This window comes from Phacochoerus africanus, chromosome 7 (genome assembly GCF_016906955.1).
Source record: "Phacochoerus africanus isolate WHEZ1 chromosome 7, ROS_Pafr_v1, whole genome shotgun sequence".
Lineage (NCBI taxonomy): Eukaryota > Metazoa > Chordata > Mammalia > Artiodactyla > Suidae > Phacochoerus > Phacochoerus africanus.
This window is the reverse complement of record NC_062550.1, coordinates 26739590-26760479: the sequence shown is the minus strand read 5'-3', so window position 1 is coordinate 26760479 and position 20890 is coordinate 26739590. Positions and strand designations below refer to the sequence as shown.

General features: G+C 48.9%; 1 protein-coding gene across 3 annotated transcripts; it reads left to right on the top strand.

Moving 5' to 3' along the window:
- The first annotated feature begins 569 nt into the window (after positions 1–569).
- AVIL (advillin) lies at positions 570–20858 on the top strand. Of its 3 annotated transcripts, XM_047787070.1 has the most exons (20): positions 570–640; positions 3370–3454; positions 5132–5206; positions 5905–6101; positions 8112–8220; positions 8311–8421; positions 8689–8891; positions 9354–9432; positions 9561–9659; positions 10595–10748; positions 10850–10950; positions 11438–11575; positions 11681–11839; positions 12607–12786; positions 14444–14589; positions 14697–14841; positions 16299–16487; positions 16982–17050; positions 18096–18212; positions 19617–20204. In XM_047787070.1, exons 2-20 carry the CDS (start codon positions 3389–3391, stop codon positions 19728–19730), a joined length of 2451 nt encoding a protein of 816 aa, XP_047643026.1. In that variant the 5' UTR covers positions 570–640; positions 3370–3388; the 3' UTR covers positions 19731–20204. The 3 variants fall into 3 exon arrangements, with proteins under 3 accessions (XP_047643026.1, XP_047643028.1, XP_047643027.1); XM_047787072.1 differs by lacking the exons at positions 570–640; positions 19617–20204 and adding an exon at positions 20445–20858 and having other exon boundaries at positions 3018–3454; XM_047787071.1 differs by lacking the exon at positions 570–640 and having other exon boundaries at positions 3018–3454; positions 10595–10739.
- Positions 20859–20890: the final 32 nt, after the last annotated feature.

The following is a 20890-nucleotide window of genomic DNA, read 5'->3' as shown; positions in this document are numbered from 1 at the left end:
CCCAAACTAGGAGCCCTGAAACTCAGCCCAGGGTAGTTCCTGGTACTTAGTAGGCACTGAGATACTGATTGGATGGTTTTGCCCAAGGGGCAAAACAGGATGATGTAATAACACACTCCTGGCCCCTCTCCCAGACTGCCCCTCCGAGAAATGCCCAGAAGCTTCGGGAGGGGCTTGCCAGCCTGGACATCCCAGGTGCTCAGGGGGCAGCCCCAGCCCCTGCCTCCTGTCATCAGTGTAATGTGTCCACATCTCCAATATGGCAAATTTCATATCCTCCCACCCTCTTTCTGCATTATTGATGGCCTGTGCACTTTAAAAAAAATCAATTAGATCAGGGCGTGGAGCTGGAGTTAAAAGAAGCCTTTAAAAGTCTGCACTTCTTGTTTTGCTGTTTTGAATAGGAACAGATAAAGCTTTCCCTCTGGTTTGAATAAGTCAAGTCCAGGGCTAGGTTGGCTGTGATTGGTCAGGACTAAGAAAATGCGGTTAAGATGCAAACCCAAGCAAATATAACCCAGTGTCTGAGCAGCCATTACTGAGCTAAGGCAGCAGGACCGGAAGCCTCCCGCTTTTGGGTGGTTCCTCAACACTAATTATCCGCCAAAAAACTGGGAAGACCGGTGAGAGAGAAAACAAGGTAAGGTCTTTTTGGTTTATGGGTGTATGTCAGTAGAGCAGTTTTACTGAATGAGGAAGAAAAGAAAAGAGGAGATGGAAATTTCCTTAGCTTTGTCTTCTTCGCTGAAGCTTTTAAAGGGTTGAACCAGGAGTTTGTGACGAGGTTTACAAACGTCGTGCTGAGAATCCGAGGTGGTTTTTAGAGACCGCTAAACATTAGGACACATTTTCAAAACAAAGATGGGAAAGACCCCATCCACCCATCTCAGAAAGATTGCATGGGGCAAGGCAAAAGTTAAAGCCAGCTTCCTCTGCTTGGCGTCTGTTCATAGACATATTGGTAAGAATTAAGAGCCACTGACTTTTAACCTGGGATTTCAAAACTGCACCCCACCCCAGGGGCTTGTGCTGTGGTCTCAAAAGGAAGAGGGAGGGAGAGACTGAGCTTTGGGGCCTTGGGTGTCACAGACGGAATCACATTTTCTGGGTGTTCTGGTATGGCAGAGTCCCTTCTTTGAGCATGTCCTTTCCTGCATTTCGGGGACCCTCACGCAGTGAGTGTCTCGACTGCTAGTTCCTGCTGGGAACTGGGACTGCTTTTGGCCTCTGGACTCAGTACTAATTAGTGCCAATCAGTTTGACTTTTACCAGGTTAATACTTCTCCATTTCCAAGGAATGAGTTCATTGGCCCTTGTCCCCTTCCCCTAGCTGGGTCATGGCATTTTCTTTTAATAACTGGAATTCAGGGTCTGAGGAAAACCTGAATAAGTATTTCCTGGCAACTCTGAGCAGCACAGGGTGGGGCACCAGTTATCAAATTAAATCCTCAAACACGGGCTGCGGGCTGCGCTGCCTCACTGCTCTGCTTTAGTCCTGCTATAGCAGTTACACAAAGGCAGTTTTTTGTTTGTCTTTTGTGGGGTTTTTGCCAATGTCCATGCTAGATAATGGCACACATTCTCCAAACCTAGCATCATCCACCAAGCCTCAAGGAAAGAATGGCCAGACATGCTCTTCTTAACAAGCACAATATGCCTCCAAAGAGCAATAACCCTCCCTCTTTAAAAAAAACAAAAAACTTATGCAAATCTATCAAGCCCATCCTTTGCCTCTTGAGAAAAACACTCAGTGACGGGTATCATCAGATTGCAAGCCCCTTGAAAGCAAGAACCAGGTGGGCATTTTCATTATATAAAGCCTGTGTGGCCATGGACGTGTGAGGGGCTTGACCCCCGACACACCTCAAACAGAGATAGGGCACAATCCACACTTCTCTTTACCTCCTCCTCCCTCTCCCCACCCTGCCTTGAGGGCAGCCACAGCACTGCTGGCTGGGTCTGTGAGAGGGGGTGTGGGAGGCCATCCGCCCATAGGCCCCAACCAAGCCATGCCCACCTGCCCCAGCTGGCACCCTGAACACTTTGTCCCAGTTCCATCCCTGCCACTGTACTTTCCCTTTAATCCAGTCAGGCACAGGGAGTATATTAGTCATATGACAAAAGCAGGATGGGTAGTCTTGAGTTTTAGGATAGTTAAAGTCTGGAAAGCAAAAGCTCAAGGAGTTGACTGTGAAAGGACCTGGCAAGCAGGGAGTCTGGAGAGAGTCAGAGGGAACGAGCAGGAGAAAAAGAAACCCAGTTTAGAAATATTCTGATGTAAGGTTTTCACCTGCATGCACCACTGAATTTAGGTAAGTTAGGAAGGATTGCAGACGTCAAAGTGACTGAGTAACTCAAAAAGAGCACAGGTTTTAAGATCAGACACGGATTTCATTCTAATATGTGATATAGAGCAAATTATTTAACCTCTCTGCACCTCAATTTTCCCACAATGTAAGATGAAGAAAATGGGGAGTTCCTGTTGCAGCACAGCAGTAACAAACCCGCATGGGATTCGGGTTTGATCCCTGACCTCACTCAGTGGGTTAAGGATCCGGCATTGCTGTGAGCTGTGGTGTAGGTCGCAGGCATGGCTCCGATCCCGCACTGCTGTGGCAGTGGCGTAGGCCAGAGGCTACAGCTCCAATTTGACCCCTAGCCTGGGACCCTCCATATAACCATGGGTGTGCCCCTAAAAAGCAGGAAAAAAAAAGAAAGAAAGGGGGAGTTCCCGTCGTGGCGCAGTGGTTAACGAATCCGACTAGGAACCATGAGGTTGCAGGTTCGGTCCCTGCCCTTGCTCAGTGGGTTAACGATCCGGCGTTGCCGTGAGCTGCAGTGTAGGTTGCAGACGCGGCTCGGATCCCGCGTAGCTGTGGCTCTGGCGTAGGCCGGTGGCTGCAGCTCCGATTCGACCCCTAGCCTGGGAACCTCCATATGCCGAGGGAGCGGCCCAAGAAATAGCAACAACAACAACAACAACAAGACAAAAAAGACAAAAAAAAAAAAAGAAAGAGAGAAAATGTACTCAGCTCATAAGAAAGAAGTGAGATACCTAAAGTGAATCAACACAGGGCTTAACATACTTGTCATCCCTTCAGTAAATAATCATGGCTGTCACCAGAGCTCTTAACAAGGGAAGTGGCAAGTGGAAAGCAGAATTTCCTGTGGGGACACCCAGGTGAGCCAGGCTTACAGCGTGAGGTTGGACAAGTCATTTCCCTCATCACTGTGAGACAGTGTAGGGATGCACCATGAGGATGTGGTAGGAAGGCTGACAAGAGATTGGGAAGTGACTTAGGAGGAAAGCTGGCTGCATATCTGCTGCAAGAGAGGCATCATCTCCCCACTCGCTCTGTGATGTTTCAGTCCTGGGAAGACAAGCACCATGTCTCTAAGCAGCGCCTTCCGGGCTGTGGGCAACGACCCTGGGATCATCACCTGGAGGATAGAGGTGAGCTGGGCTGGATGGGGGCAGACTCCCATCTGCTGAATGAAGGCACTTCACGCTCCTTAGTCTCCTGCCTGTGGTTTGGCAACACCAGAGAGCATGTTTTCCTATCCTTGACCCCTCCTGGGTGGCTCAGAGCAGGTGGGTGACAGGTGAAGGAAATGTTCTTTGCCTTGGGGAGCAGGGTTCCAAGCAAAAATACGCTTCCCCATTATCCAGCCATCTGGTCAGTGAGCCTGCACTTCCAGTAAATACCTTGGAGAGATGGGTGGGGCCTGAGCTTCCACAGGGCACTCTGGCTCCTGCAAAGTGGTAGGGAGGGTCGGAGGGTTTTGCATAGATGGGGCCCTGCTGATCTATTCTCCCACTCAGGCTTGAGCCCCTCTGGCTGACCTCGAGCTCCAGCAGTCCGTAGCTGGGAATCAATCACCCTGGCCTGGGCAGTACTACCTGCCAGATATGAGGACCCTCAGCCCCACCCCCACCTCCCCGCTTTAGGCCCAGTGAGTGGCTGCCCCAGAAAACCCAGAGGTGATGCCCCACCTCACCATCCTCCATCAGGAAGGAAGCCATAGCTCTCTAGCAAGCCACTCAGAGCTTGTGAGGGTACAGGTCACTCCCACTGTTTTAAGGCTCCCAGTTCATTCGAAAACTAGGAAGTATTGGAGTTCCTGTCATGGCTCAGTGGAAATGAATCTGACTAGCATCCATGAGGATGCAGGTTCGATCCCTATTCGCACTCAGTGGATTAAGAATCTGGCGTGGCCATGAGCTGTGGGTGGTGTAGGTGGCACACACAACTCGGATCCTGCGTTGCTGTGGCTGTGGTGTAGGCCAGCAACTGCAGCTCCGACCCCTAGCCTGGGAACCTCCATATGCCGTGGGTACGGCCCTAAAAAAAAAAAAAAAGAAAAGAAAGAAAACTAGTAAGTACTAAAAGAGTTATGCAGGGGCACAGTCTTTAAGGCATTAGCCTGCTGTGGCCTCCTTTGCCTGGCAAAACAATAAAGTTTTTTCTCCTTCACCCCCCCCCAAAAAAAAAGTGTTATGCAAATTGTGAGATATTTAACATACATATTTTATACAGAATACACTCAAATATGACTGCAGATGTACCTAATTGGAGACAGTTATGAAAGTCCACATCTGAGGCCACATGAATGGCCCTCCTGGAACAAGCCAGACACGCAGGTGACAGACACATCAGGGCTCTAACCCAGACTCTAGAAATATGGACCCCTCAGCATGGAGCCCCACACACTGCTGGCATGCACCCCCCCACCCCCAAGCCCCACAGAACCCCAGCACGCTGTTCCTTCAGACCTCGGCCAGCACTGGGTGGCTGGAGTCAGCGCTGGAGGCACTGGTACAGTGGCTCAGAGGCAGCACTCTTGTCCCTGCAAAGGACTGAGGCGGCTCCTAAGACTCCTCAGGGTAGCAAGATGACACCAAGCAGGGAGTGGAAGGAGAACGGGGTGAGGAGAGGCACCCAGACTCACATCCACAGCAGAAGCCGGAGGGGTGGCTGTGCTAATCCTGTGGCTGGCTGCTGTGCCCCATGGGGTCATCTCCCCACCTCTCTCAGCTGCCAGTGCCAGTGATGGAGAGGAGAGGAGGCTTGGTGGAGGATGGAGAGGAGGGAGGGAATGCAGCCTATATACACACTCCTTGTCCTTCCAGAAAATGGAGCTGGCGCTGGTGCCCCTGAGCGCCCACGGCAACTTCTATGAGGGGGATTGCTACGTCATCCTATCGGTGAGCACCACCTCCCCCATTTCCACGAGCCCCTCCCCTGAAAGCCAGTTCTGGGGCTCCACTGGGAGATCTCATGAGGTTAATCAGGACCCTGATATCCGTCTTGACAACTTCCCCAGTGTTACATGGAACAGGTCTCCAGTTTGACTATCAAAGGCCATTCTTAGGCCCAGGTTTTAATTTAACATTTATACCAGAGGGTAGGGGTGTGGCCCTCAGCCTGAATCTCAGCAAGGATCCCAAATAGCACTTCTCCCTCCCGGGCCCAGACCCCAGCTCTAAGCTTCGGAGGAAGGCCAGATAGATACAAGGCTGCCTCTGGCCTCAAAGTGCCCACACTAGATGAGGAAACCATCTCCCACGTGGACAGTGCTGACAGTGCTGCCGATGGACGGCAGCTACACCAGCTGTGTAAATGCAGGGGCACAAAGGAGTGCCAAGAAAAGTCTGCGGTCCCATCTAGAAAAGATCCCCGCTGGGGCCCATTTATTTTGGGAACAATAAGCTGTCAACATCCCCCAAATGTGGGGAAGGATTTGGGCTGCTAGGCCTTAAGCCATGGAGCAGATCTGCACAGGGCACCACAGGGAGGGACACGACATAAGCCACAGTGGGCCACGTTCTTCCCACACCAGAAGGGCCAGCAGTGAAGGGGAGGCAAGCTAGCCCCTAACCTGACCCCTCTGGCTATCTCCCAGACCCGGAGAGCGGGCAGTCTCCTCTCCCAGGACATCCACTTCTGGATTGGGAAGGACTCCTCCCAGGACGAGCAGAGCTGCGCGGCCATCTACACCACGCAGCTGGATGACTACCTGGGGGGCAGCCCCGTGCAGCACCGGGAGGTCCAGTACCACGAGTCCGACACCTTCCGCGGCTACTTCAAGCAGGGCATCATGTGAGTAGCTATGCACAGAGCAAGGATGCAAACGCAGTTTACTGAAGGGGAAACCCCCAGCAGGACCAATACATATATGGAGAAACTAGTCAGAGAAATGCAAATCAAAACAAAGCTATCATTTCCTCCTACCAGAGCAGCATCAATTAGAGAGCTGAGTGGTACCAAGCGATAGCGCAGGTTGTGGGGAGACAGCTGCCCTGGTGCCCTGCTGGCGGGAGTCAGAACTGACCTGGCACTCCCAAGAGTAGTCTGTTGCCACTGAGGCACATCCCACCTCTGGGGTAGAACCCAAAGGAATTCTCACCTTCCCAGGAGGTCCACAAGGGCACAGGAACCAGAAAGTTCACAGCAGTATCATTAGTGACGGTGGGAAGCTGCGGGCAGTGTGGCGTGCCTACCGCAGGGAGACTGGACAGGAAAAATACTCCATGCTACCAACAAGTACTATGCCACAGCTGGAAGCAACAGATCAGACCCACATCTGACATGTGGACAGACCTTAAAAACATGGGGCTTAGGGAACACAGCAAGAAACAGGCTTGAAATATAGAACAGAATGCCAATTTCTGTTTAAAAAAATACACAAATACAAAACAACAGACCACAGTTCACTAGGATAAAAACTACAAGAGAGATGTTAAACTGTTAGGATGGGACATTTCCTTGTGGCGCAGCAGGTTAAAGAGCTGGCATGGCCACAAGAACTAGCCCAGGAACTTCCACCTGCCAAGGGCACAGCAGCAAATAAATAAATATATACCACTGTTAGGACGGATGCCTCTGGCAGGGAGAGGAAGCAGAGTAGCATATACATATAAAAAGGAATACATTCTTACTACAAGAGAGGGGTCTCATAAAGGCCAATGATAACTTTCCCTGGATTAAGGAGCTTGATTACCTCAAAACTTTGCACTTGAGATTGAAAACAAAATTAATTCCACTGAGGAGGAGGGTTCTGAGGCTGGCCCAGGGCCAGCTTTTTGCAGGTCAGCAGTCCCCACTGACTGAGGACCTACTGGGCACAGAGCACCATACTAAGTCACCAGGGAGCCCAGAGACAAAGGCCCTCTGCTCTCAGTGGCTTTCTGTGCACCCTTCATGTGCCAGATGCCTGGAGGATGCTGGGCTGGGGTGAGTGCCAGGGGTGAGACAGCTGATTCCTGGACTGAGTTGGTCTTGAGGCACGGTGTCATTAATGCTTCTGTTCCTGCCTGACTTGTGCTCCTCTCCCCATCACATATGATACACAGTTCGTAGAACAAAACAAGTTCTTCTGTGCTGCAGGGACTTTATCACTGATACATCCTCTATCTGAAGAACTAGTCCTCTGATTGCTGGTTCCTACTCTTCAATATCCCAGCTCAAATGTCACTCCTTCAGAGAAGACTGCCCTGACCACTCTCAAAAAGCACGTCACTGAGTCCACCTCTGTGGCCGTGGTGACCACCAACTATATTTACCTTGCTCATTTACTGTTGTCACCTACATAGGCAGAGGCTGCATCTGTGTAATCCACAACTGTCTTCCTAATACCTGGCGCACAGCAGGTGCTCAATAAATAACCAAATGGGAGTTCCCTGATGGCTCAGCAGGTTAAGGATCTGGCGGAGTTCCCATCGTGGTGCAGTGGTTAATGAATCTGACTAGGAACCATGAGGTTGCAGGTTCGATCCCTGGCCTTGCTCAGTGGGCTAAAGATCCGGCGTTGCCATGAGTTGTGGTGTAGGTCGCAGATACGGCTCGGATCTGGTATTGCTATGGCTGTGGCATAGGCCGGTGGCTACAGTTCCGATTAGACCCCTAGCCTGGGAACCTCCATATGCTGAGGGAGCGGACCTAGAAAAGGCAAAAAGACCAAAAAAAAAAAAAAAAAAAGGAAGGATCTGGCATTGTCATTGCAGTGGCTCAGGTCGCTGCTGTGGCGCAGGTTTGATCCACATGCAGCAAGTGTGGCCAGAAAAGAAAGAATGAATGAATGAGTGAATAACCAAATGGATGTTCCCTCAGCTACAAGAAGGGGGGCGTGGCCTCTGGGATGAAGCACGTGGAGACCAACACCTATGATGTGAAGCGGCTGCTACACGTGAAGGGGAAGAGAAACATCAGGGCCACTGAGGTAAGTCTTGCCCCATCTGCCCTGGGCCCAGGGCCTCTCTGCCTGGCACCTAAGAATTCCTCCTGAACAACGTCTGTCTCTCATCTGCAGGTGGAAATGAGCTGGGACAGCTTTAACCAGGGTGATGTCTTCTTGCTGGACCTTGGGAAGGTCATCATCCAGTGGAACGGCCCAGAGAGCAGCAGCGGGGAGCGCCTAAAGGTGCAGCTGAAGGGTCTCAGCGCTCCCTCCTCTCCCCCAGCCTCAGGGGCTTGTGCTCCCGCAGGTGCCCTTTCCTCCTTCCTTCCTCGCTGGCTCTTCCTTGCCCTTCAAACCAGACGCCTGCCTTTGAGCGGCATCTGTTTCAGAGACAGGCCATGTGTGCGAGGCTGGGACTCAGCCCGGACTCTTCAGCATTGGGGTAACTTCTGTGTCTGGGATCCAGGCTGCTTCTCCTGAAGCTGAGAGCTTCCTCGGGCTTCTCTACAGGCTATGCTTCTGGCAAAGGATATTCGGGACAGGGAGCGAGGGGGCCGTGCTGAAATAGGAGTGATCGAGGGTGACAAGGAGGCAGCCAGCCCAGAGCTGATGAAGGTCCTTCAGGACACCCTTGGCCGACGCTCCATTATCAAGCCTGCCATCCCTGATGAGATCACAGATCAGCAGCAGAAATCAAATATCACGTTGTATCAGTGAGTAGCTAAGCCTGACTACTAGTTGGAAGCTGGGGAAGGGGAAGGTATCCCCTAGAAACGGAGGCACTTCTGCTCTGCTCCTCCACTGGGGTGCAGGAGCCTGGCTTTTTTTCAGTCTTTTGCACATGCAGCTTTTACAAGGAGCTCCCTGTTCCCTGAGCAGCTACCATCTGCTCTTGTTAGCAACTCTTTCTTCCTGGTCTCTGGGGGCGACTGTTCCTTTATTCTGGTCTATATGTGCCCAAGGGTAGGGATGGATAACGTTCGGGAGAAAGATGCACAGAAGTCTCCTCCAGGGAACAGAGTGCATCACATTCTTCTCTGCATTCAGGCCATGCCTGTCACAGGAAGTCAAACTCTACCCAGGACCTCCATAAGACAGAGCCAGGAAATACTGAATTGACTACACGATGCTTTGAAGAAGAGAAGGCACAGGTTAATCTCTCTCTTTTTCTCTAGTGTCTCAGACTCAGCTGGGCAACTGGCAGTCACAGAGGTAGCAACAAGGCCTCTAGTCCAGGAGTTACTGAACCATGATGTAAGTAGAGCTTGGGTGGGCTTGGCTTGGGGTACCCAGACCTGGCTTTAGAGGCAGACCCTGAAGAAAGGCTTTCCTTGTGGTTTGGCTCAGTAGTAACCACTTTTATCCCCATCTATCTGCTTCAGGACTGCTACATCCTGGACCAAAGTGGAACCAAGATCTATGTGTGGAAAGGAAGAGGAGCCACAAAGGTTGAGAAACAGATGGCCATGTCTAAAGCCCTGGTAGGAGCTACGGTCATGCAAATGTTGTTCAAAAAAAATTTTATCCGTAACACCTCAGATGTGCTCAGAGAGCCATACTAGGCACTAGAACACAGAACACTGCAGTTATATACACAGACTTGGAAGTCAAATCAGGGTTCAAATCCAGGTTGGTTTTTTTTTCAGGGCCACACCATGGCATATGGAGGTTCCCAGGCTAGCGGTTGAATTGGAGCTATAGTTGCTGGCCTATGCCACAGCCACAGCCACGCCAGGTCCAAGCCACACTGGCGACCTATACCACAGCTCATGGCAACGCCGGATCCCCGACCCACTGAACAAGGCCAGGGATCAAGCCTGCGTCCTCATGGTTACTAGACAGATTCATTTCCACTAAGCCATGACGGGAACCTCCAAATCCAGGTTTAATGCCATCTCATGGGGTTGTTAAGAGGATTAAATAACATGTGTAATGCACTCAGAACAGTACCAGGTACACACATCTGCTCAATAAAAGGTGGCTATTATTCTTGAAGGAGATATCACATATCAAGGTCAAGGACTGTGTCCTCAAGGAGCTTATGATATTGTGCAAACCCACGCAGCAGAACCAAACAGGATGTACTTATAAAGCAAAAAATGTGCAAGTGAAGGTGATACAAAGTCAGCAGAGTATGAGAGTGCTGGAAGAACACAGTATAGAGGATCTTGCAAAAAAAAAAGAAAAATCGGTAACAATCTTGACAGGCTAATGAAGAGATGTCAAACTGTTCCGCTCAGTCCTTCCCTTAAGGCAGGTGACTTGGTCCCTAGGCAGAAATGAGTTAGAATTGGACTCTGATTCCCAGAGGGTGCAGTCCTACTAACTGGCCTCTCCAGGGTACATCACGGCCAACAGAACCCAGTACATTCCCTGACTGATCTGCCCTTGGGTTCGGGGGGGCTGGTTTCTGCAGAATTTCATCAAGATGAAGGGCTACCCTAGCAGCACCAACGTGGAGACGGTCAACGATGGTGCCGAGTCGGCCATGTTCAAGCAGCTGTTCCAGAAGTGGTCGGTGAAGGAACAGACCGTGGGCCTGGGGAAAACCTTCAGCATTGGTAAAATTGGTGAGATTGCCCCCAGATCGTCTTCTCACTGCTGGTACTCTAGGAATGCAAGCACAGATGCCTTTCACTCACTTGGCTTCTCCCTACCCTTTTCTGTGCAGCTCAAGTTTTCCAGAATAAATTTGATGTGACTCTGCTGCACACCAAACCAGAGATAGCGGCCCAGGAAAGAATGGTCGATGACGGCAATGGAAAAGTTGAGGTGAGCCCAGTGATTCACATCTCAGGGCGGGCAGGCAGCACTGGCCCTCTGGGCTGCTCTGCTGTAAAGGAGAGGGCAGGTGATTCTGTATCTGCTTCACTGTCTTTTTCTTTCGCTGTCTCTGGTGCCTTGGAAGTATTCTCTAAGAGGTGTCCGAGTTTTCCCACAATTCTTCAGGGAAGTGCAAGGTAGATTCCCCAGTGTGTTGAAAACCACTCACTTCGCAGATATATTCAAATCATCTCTGAGCATGATGAGGATGCAGCTGATCAGGGATGGTCCAGTTTTTGGGATTCAAATCATGCAAATGTGATAAGGCCTCACCACTGGGAAAGAGGCACCAGAGGGGGAAGGAGTACTCTCAGTGGATGTTAGCGCCTCGCCCAGCTGGAATCTGCTAAGCATGGCTCAGTTCCCTTCAGGTAGCTAGCTGTCTCTTCAAAGAGGACTCCCATCTCTGGGGAATTTTGTCTCCTTTTATGCCCAGGTCTGGAGAATTGAAAACCTGGAGCTGGTCCCTGTGGAGCATCAGTGGTATGGCTTCTTTTACGGGGGAGACTGCTATCTGGTCCTCTACACGTACGAGATGAATGGAAAACCACACTACATCTTGTACATCTGGCAGGTAGGTCAGAGGCAGGCTCTCAGCTTTGGGTCCTGGTGCTACCTCTGGCCACTGAGCTGGGGCCAGGGATAGCAGCAACCCATCTCGACCCTCTCACCATGGCAGGGCCGCCACGCCTCTCAGGATGAGCTGGCAGCCTCGGCATACCAAGCAGTGGAGGTGGACCGGCAATTTGACGGGGCCCCTGTGCAGGTTCGGGTTACCATGGGGAAGGAGCCACGCCACTTCATGGCCATCTTCAAAGGGAAGCTGGTTATCTTTGAGGTGAGAGCCCTCAGATAACATTCTAAGCAGAATGCTCAGAACCAGCAAGCCAGCAGGGAGCTGCAGGAGAGGAAGGGAGGCCTGGGGAGGGGGGCTTGGGGTCGACACAGATAGACAAGAAGGAGGTGAATCTCTCTAAGATGCTGAGGTGAATCTCGACTGCCTAGGGCTTCAAATCCAAACCGCTGCCCAATTCACGTGGAGGGTCTTTTATTACCTGGCCCATGTTACCTGTGCAGGCGCATGACCCTCAACTCCTAACCTACACACTCCACTCCAGCCAGATGGGTCTCATTAGACCTCACATCTGCCACATCATTCCAGATCCACCTGGCCCAGTGAACGTGCTCCCTCAAGTTCAAGTCCTACTTCTTCCATGAAGCCCTGGCTGAAGCACTACCAGGAACATATAATGTCATGCTTGATATACACATGTCCTAGTCTTGTCACTTATTAGCCAGGTTTCTAAGCCTCAGTTTCCCCTTCTGTACTGTGGAATAATACCTACCTCACAAAATTATTATGAGGATCAATAAAATGATGTAGACAAGGTACCAGCAGAGCCTGGCATATAACCAAGGTCTCAGAGTGAAAGCTAATATTATTGGTACCATAACTCCAGCTCACCTCAACCTCTCCCAGTTAGCCTAGAAGCTCCTCAAGGGCAAAGACAGTATTGAATCCATTTATGTCTTCCACAGCACAAGCCCAACACTCAGCATACCAGGTGCACCTTAGATCCAGACTCTGCTTTTCTCTCTCTCTAGGGTGGGACTTCTAGGAAGGGAAACGCTGAGCCCGATCCTCCCGTAAGGCTTTTCCAAATTCAAGGAAATGACAAATCTAACACCAAAGCGGTGGAGGTTCCAGCCTTCACCTCCTCTCTAAACTCCAATGATGTCTTTCTGCTGCGGACCCAGGCAGAACACTACCTGTGGTATGGCAAGGTAGGATGGCTAGCCCGGCGCTCATACCAGCCCCTCAGAGGCCAGCCCTGCGCCCACCCTCCTGTCAGCTAAGGCACAGGAATGAAAGAGTAGGCTGGAGCAGTCCTCAAAAAGAGGAGCCTTCTCTTAAACGATCTTTAAAGGGACCAACAAGGTTCCCCCCAAGCAGGCCTCCAATTAGAAACTAACAGCACTGCCCACACCAGGAGACCATCCATAAACTTCTAGAGAGATGCGGGTTGGAAAAGTCAATCTTTCCACACCAATCTGGTGGACTGTAATAGGACAGGCATTATTAACACTGAACAAAAGCACTAAAAATGTGACTTTTGTCAACTGAGATTGCACCTGCATTAAAATGCACTAAAACTGTTTTACAAAAGAGAATTGAACAGGAAAAGATGCTCAATATCATTAGTCATTAAGGAAATGCAAATGAACACCCATGAGATACCAACACATCTATCTGAATGACTAAAAATTAGAGTTCCTGTTGTGGTTCACTGGGTTATGAACCCAGCTAGTATCCATGAGTATGTGGATTCAATCCCTGGCCTCACTCAGTGGGTTAAGGATCTGACATCTCCGTGAACTATGGTGTAGGTTGTAGATGTAGCTCGGATCCCATGTTGCTGTGGCTGTGGTGGAGGCCAGTAGCTGCAGCTCCGATTCAAGCCCTAGCCTGGGAACTTGCATGTACCACACGTGCAGCCCTAAAAAGAAAAAAAAAGAATGACTAAAAATTGATGATATCAAGTGCTGGTGAGGATGAGAGCAATAGGAATTCTCGCACACTGCTGGGAGGGATGCAGATAAGGCCTTTGACCCAGCAATCCCACACCTGGGCATTTACCCATGTGAAATAAAAAGTTATCTTCACACACAAACCTGTACACAAATGCAAAGAGCAGCTTTACATGTAGTCACTAAAAACTGGAAGCAAATCAACTGAGGAACAGCTAACAAACAGTGGTGCATCCATACAATGGGATACTACTCAGTGAGCGACACACAGGAAAAAGCTATTGATACCAACAACTGCAAGGATGAGTCAAATGCATTATGCTAAGTGACAGAAGCTAGACTCCAAGCCTACATAGTGTATGAAAAGGCAAAATTACTGTGATAGAGAACAGACCAGTGGTTGCCAGAGGTTAAGGATTCAGGGAGGGTTTGACTACAAAGGGGTAGGTAGCCTGAGGAAATTTTCTGCAGGAGTGAGACAAGTGGTCTGTTTTTGTTGGTGGTGGTGATAGCAGGATTCTATGCATTCATCAAGAGTCATAGAACTGTACGGCAAAAAGTGAATTTTCCATATACAATTTTAAATTTCCTCTTAAAAATTTATCAAAAATAGGTCTAAAATTCCAACTGAAGGTGAAACAAAGGTGACTTATCAATATCTAATGTGGGTTTCAGAGTCTAGACCTGTCCTTTGCCACCACACTGGGTTGAATAACCCTCCCCACTCCCACCCTACCCCTACCACCCCTGCCCTTCCCAGCACTGAACAAACCCATCAATCTCCCTGTCGTGCGGTACTCTGATACTGTGGCACTGTGGCTTGGTAGCTGATCCTGGCTGCACTGAGCTATTAGTCTCAGATGCTCTTTTCCCATATCAACGTGCCTGTGTGTGACTAACATCTGTGTTCTCAGGGTCTAGTGGGGATGAGCGGGCGATGGCTAAGGAGCTGGCCAGGTTTCTCTGTGATGGCACCGAGAACACTGTGGCCGAGGGCCAGGAGCCGGCTGAGTTCTGGGATCTGCTGGGAGGAAAAACTCCCTATGCCAATGACAAAAGGTACAGGATCACAGCATCCCCTCCTCTTGGCTCCCCCTGCCGCCCAGACTTGTGAACTGCACATGATTTCTACGCAGCTCAGTTCCTCTGAATGAACTGTATTGCAGATTACAGCAGGAAATCCTAGATGTCCAGCCCCGTCTCTTTGAATGTTCCAATAAGACTGGCCGGTTCATTGTCACTGAGATCACAGACTTCACCCAGGATGACCTGAACCCAGGCGATGTGATGCTCCTGGACACCTGGGACCAGGTAAGACATGGCCAGAGAGCTTGGGACAACTGACAAAGATCCTCAAAGTTTAGGCTATTTTTTGTGTAGTCTCTCTTCCCCACCCCCCAGATAAAGCCAGGGTAAGCCATGGACAATCCCCAAGTCAATCAAACATTTGTCAGTGGGAAGCAAAGTTAGAGCCTGCTCTTTGCCAGGGCTGGAGAGAACAGAATGTCGTTTAAACTTACTCTCTCAGGATAGTGTCCTGGGAATTTTCCCACCTTGCTCTGGGGAAATCAGACCATCCTATCGTCATGCACTCCATTCTCTCAAGACCAAGAGCAGCAGGCTCTACATCCAGAGATGTGGGTCTTTTAGAGAATAAAGGGATACGAGAGGGAGATCTTCAAGGCAACCCTCTGCCACATCCCATTTTCTTCAATTCGGCCCAGCAAACATACTCAACACCTCCTCCATCCTAATCACGGTGCTGGGTGTGGTGTCACCGAGGCAAAGGGCCTCATCCCACTCTCAGTTTAGAGGCTGATGGGGGATGGAGGAGACCAGACATAAAAACACCACTTTATTACGATGCAGGTGTGTACGAGGTGACATGGGAGCACAAATTAGGGGCACTCAACACAGTTTAGGGACTCAGAGAGGACATTCGGGAGGAATTGGCTCCCAGACTGAATCTCAAAGGATAAACAGGCATTAATCAGGTAAAGAAGGCATCTCAGGCAAATGAAAAGCAAGGCTTGAAATAGTCTAATATGTAGGGAACTAAAAATATTATCAGAGAGTAAGACAGAGCTTTACCCAAGAGGTGAAGCTAAAGAAGTAGGTGTGGGCCTTACCTCTGACGTCAAGAAGTTTGAAACTTACCCTGGAAAGCTACTGAAATTTAAGCAGATGAGTGACATGGTCAGATGTCACTTTAGATCACTCTGCTAGTGTAGGAGAGGAGGGACGGGCATGAAGGGAAAAAGGCGACTGTACGTTGGGAGGCCAGTTGGCCGACTGCAGTTGCAATCCAGTAAGAGCAGAGGAACAGTGGGGCAGGGGTGGAGGGATGGTGCGACCTGACGAAAGCGGAGGAGATAAACTGGCTAGGTCCTGGCGGTATGGAAGGCATTTAGGGTGACTCCCAGTTACGGCCTTAGGTGATTAAATGGACTCCATTCACCAAGAAGGGAGATGGATACAAGTTTAGAACAGAAGAGCTACATTTTTGGGATGTTACAGTTGAGGTACTTGGAGACAGCCAAGAGGAGGTGTTTTTCAAGAAGCTGGAGCCAGGAAGCTGAAGTTCAGAGAGAGTTCAGACCTGGAGACGTAGATTTGGGAGACACACAAACCACACATCAAAATGATCCTGAGAAATCCTCTCTCTGCCGAGGCAATGAAGTGCTGACGGGGAAAGACACGGCAGCTCCTGGGATCTAGAACTCGGTCCTTGCTATGAGCACATTAACACTTGAGCTCTGCCACACCAGGTGTTCTTGTGGATCGGGGCTGAAGCCAATGCCGAGGAGAAGGAGCGAGCTCTTGCCACAGCCCAGGAGTACCTGCACACTCACCCCAGTGGCCGAGACGCCAGCACACCCGTCCTGATCATTAAACAGGGCTATGAGCCTCCCATCTTCACAGGCTGGTTCCTGGCCTGGGACTCTCACATTTGGAGCGTAAGAACAGAGGGAACGGGGAAGCGGGGTGCTCGAGGGCTGGGTTCCCCCTGACTCCTTCACCCCTCCGCACTTCTTACGCTTCTCTTTCACTGGCACCACAACGCTAAGTCCATTAGAGAAATCACAGCTTGTCTTAGGAACTAGCAGTATGTGAAGTGATAAAGTTTATAAAGTATGTCCACACACTTTACTTTTTGGGTTTCTCATCCCGATAGAGAACACTGTTTCCGTGTTAGAGAGGAGGAAACGCGAGGGAGATATTATTCGGAGGACTGAGGGGCCACCAGCAAAGAATGCAGATCATGTTTAAGTGCTCACCTTCCAAGCCTGCAAGGACCCTGAAGAGGGGATTTTCATTTTTGCTTATCCCTGAAATGTCTTCTGATTTCCCTGGCTCTTTTTTTGCATCTCTCAAGGGTACAGACCAGGCCTAAGACATCCTTCCCCTCTGAGAAGCATCTCATCCTGTGTTTTCTACCCCTTCTTTTCAGGCAGGGAAATCATATGAACAGTTAAAAGAAGAGCTGGGAGATGCTGCTGCTATCACCAGAATCACTGCTGTGAGTTTCTCGAGGAGCAAGTAACACAGGCAACCAGAGCCAGAGAGAAACAGCAAACGCCACAGTTGCCATGTGACCAAAAGTTCTATTATGTCCTTCTTAGTATCACACTGGTGGTCTATTTTGATATGAAGATTGTTTTAATCGGCAGAAAAGCAGGTCTTAGAGCCAAGTTCCTTATTTTACTGCCTTCCAGAATTTAGAACAGACACGCTGTTTAAAAAACAACAAAAACACAAATTTTATTATTCGACAACTCTGTCATTCAGGACAGATTAAATTTATTGGCAGTATTTTTCAGAAATAATAAGCTTCTGGAGTTCCCTGTGATGCAGTGGGTTAAGGCTCCTGCATTGTCACTGCAAAAACTCAGGTTGCTGCTATGGCACAGGTTCAGTCCCTGGCCTGGGAACTTCCACATACTGTGGGCATGGCCAAAAAAGTAAATAATAAGCTTCTAATCTAAAGGGCATGTTTATCAGTTTCTGACAGTGGCACCCAGAGAAACTCAGGCCACTGCCTCTACGTTAATGGCCAAAACAAAGATAATTCTGGCCAGGAATCCAACAACTCATTAATGTCAGAACAAGTGCATGGCACCACTGTCCCAACCACCTCGCAATTTTGTCTTTGTGCTCCACAAACTCAAGATTTCAAAGCTAACAGCAAGTAGCAGCTTTAAAATATATTTAAGTGTGACTTTAATTTGAAGTAATTTGAAGGCTGGAAATGTAGAGCCTAAGTAAAAGAAGGGATGGATTACAGTATTTAAATGAGGTTTAAGCACAACATTTATGCCAAACTAGCTAAACAGGATGTGCCTTAGACTTACTGAATCAGCTTCCCAAGAAGGAACCCCAAATCTGAATATTTTAGATTCTCAGATGATTCTGACATGCAGCCGGTTTAGGGGACCATTACCCTAAAAGATGATTATAAAGTATTTAGTGGTAAAAGCCAAAATGTTAAATACCGTACACAGAGAACTTCAACTGCACAGACCTGAACAGTCTTTTAGCCTGTGTCTGTGTTCTTTCTTCCACAGGACATGAGGGACACAACCATCCCCCTGGATTCTGAGCCAAAATATTACCCCATAGAAGTTCTATTGAAAAACCAGAATCAGGAGTTGCCTGAGGATGTGAACCCTGCCAAAAAGGAGGTGAGTGGCTGAAGGAACTGTGTGATGTTAGTGGAGCCTTCCAGGAGGAAAGCACCATCTTGGTATATGGCCCAGGACAGATCTGGAGTGTTGTCAACACTCAACAGACATCTGAACTACCCATGAGCTCAAGCCAAAAACCCAGGGCTCCTTCTTGATTCTTTTTTCTCACCGCCCACATCAGTCGATCCATCAGCTAGCCTCCATCCACTACTTTCCATCTCTCTGCTGCTCCAATGATCACAGACTCCTACAACAGTCCCCGCTGCTGGTTTCTATGCATCCCTAAAATCTGTTCCCCACATAACAACCAACAGGCCTCTACTACAACAGATGACACTTTTCTATATAAGCACCTCAATGCTTCCCACTGCACTTTGAAAAGAAGCCAAAGTCCTTTTAATGGCCTCTGAGCCCCTATACAGTCTGGCCCCTGCCCACCTCTAATTTCATCTCACAGACCACCACCCTCTTTACTGACTGCTCTTCGGCCAGTGGCGGCTTCTCTATTCCTTGAACATGTGCATTCCAGCCTTTGAGCCTTTGTGCTCGCTACTGCTCCTGCCTAAAAAAAAAACATGTTTCTCCCAGATCATCAGAGAGCCAGCTCCTCAGCCGCAGTGTCACCTCCCTGGAAAGGTCTTCCCCGTCCACTCTGACACTGCCTCCCTCGCCCACTCCAGGCCTTTACACTTGGTCGCTTTATCTGCTTTGTTCACCATCACATTCTCAGCTTTTCAGCACCTAAAATGGTCCCTGGCAGATCACAGGCAGGCCTGAAGGTGTGGTTGATTGCATTAACATATGCACGTTGAATGAATTCATTTATCTTCCCCTCGAAGGGGAAGGGCCTCTGGGTTTTCCACAATGTATTATCTAAGTTCTTAAGTATCTGGACCACAGCTTCCTTGAAAACAGAGACCATAACTTAATAATTTTACTTGGACAGAAAATATTTATTAATCATTAATAAATAAATGTTAGGAGAATTTTATGCTCTCAACAAGATCCACCTGATCTTGCATTTGAAAATGTCTAGATGAAAATGGCAGACAGGGGTATAAAGCAAGGAAAACCATCACTCGATTTTGTTCTCCATTCAGCCAAAGCCTAATGTTTAGAATTCATACATAATATATAACCCAGTTCTTGTCCTTCTGACAAGACACTGGTGCCAGGTGGGACTGTGAGAGCTGCAAGTCGTCGGCACTTCCATTGGCCAAAGTGCGACCCCGCGAGCTAAAGGACTCTCCAATGAATAATTTAAGTCTATTACAGACCTCCTGAAAAATTCATCCTACTTCTCTTTTTAAGAAACTACCTAGCACTCTCTTGGCCCCACTCTCCCCACCCCATGAGCATGGACAGGGGCCTCCTAACTAGAAACTCTGTTTTCTCTCTTAGAATTACCTCTCTGAACAGGACTTTGTCTCTGTGTTTGGCATCACAAGAGGGCAATTTGCTGCTCTGCCTGCCTGGAAACAGCTCCAGATGAAGAAAGAAAAGGGGCTTTTCTGAGGCAAACACACACATCTAGATATTGCAAGACCCCCCACAAGAGAGCCAACAGTGCCAATATCAAGAAAGAATTTATCTACTGATTTCTGCCCAACACCCAGCTACTCACCATAGATGCTGTAGGGTCTTCAAATCACAGCATGTTCTCCATTTTCTCATCCCTGCATTCCTTAGTTGTTACACGCCTAAAATGCTAACTACCCACTTTTTAATTTTTGTGGCCTTCTGGCTAAAACTGCATGAATCTGGAGAAGTCAAAAATAACAGAAAAAAAAAACCTAAGTTTAAAGTATTTAATGTTGGGGCAAGGACCTAAGTTTGTTTTAAAATTTAAGATGGGTATTTCCTGTTTAACCCACAAATCATTGAAGTTATTCACGTATACACCTTAAAGTCAAAATCTAAATGCTCAGATCCGTATGTGCCAGAGATTTTTAAATTTTCAAATAAAGATACCTGTATGAGCAAATGGGAGTTCTTTTCAGTAGTTTTGGGCTTCTTGTTATGGTAACCATTTTGTTATCCTGGGAGAAATGTCTCAGTACTGGGGAAGTAAGGAGGCACTGCTAAGCGAGCTCTCTGGGTAACCAGAATTCCTGTTTCTGGCACAAGAATGCCAAAATCTGCCTTACAGCTGTCCAGGAAACCTCAGTCCCCACCCATCCACACCCCATTATCCGGAAGAGAAACAGGGCCGTGTGTTATTGATTTCAGGAACGAGGCCAAAACCAGTGTGTCTACCACCGCGGAGCCTTCAAAGCACACTACAGACAACAATAAATGAACCACATTTTCCAGACAATTCCAAGTTTGAATCAACAATTCCAAAGTAACCCATGTGGCACAAGTCATGTAACTGGGGAAGTTCCAGGAGCGAAGCATAGTCCAGAGCATCACAAAGCCAAACTGAACACGGGAGTTCTATGCCACAGGAGGAGGAAGATGGAATGAGTTACACATTTTAGGGACACCTTAATAAGTCTGGTTGAAGGGAGCAGCAGCACAGCTGGAGATGCCTGTTCCCCAGACACTGTCAGTTACTTCACCAAAGCCCACCGGGGGAATTCGAGTCATGGTGCAGAGGTTAATGAACCCGACTAATATCCATGAGGATAAGGGTTCGATCCCTGGCCTCACTCAGTGGGTTAAGGATCGAGTGT

Excerpts from the sequence above, each read along its gene's own strand:
- AVIL (XM_047787070.1), top strand. The coding sequence starts at position 3,389 with ATGTCTCTAAGCAGCGCCTTCCGGGCTGTGGGCAACGACCCTGGGATC. Across the intron at positions 5,207-5,904 it reads ATTGCTACGTCATCCTATCG|ACCCGGAGAGCGGGCAGTCT; the intron begins GTGAGCACCACC and ends GCTATCTCCCAG. Across the intron at positions 16,488-16,981 it reads GGGACTCTCACATTTGGAGC|GCAGGGAAATCATATGAACA; the intron begins GTAAGAACAGAG and ends CCTTCTTTTCAG.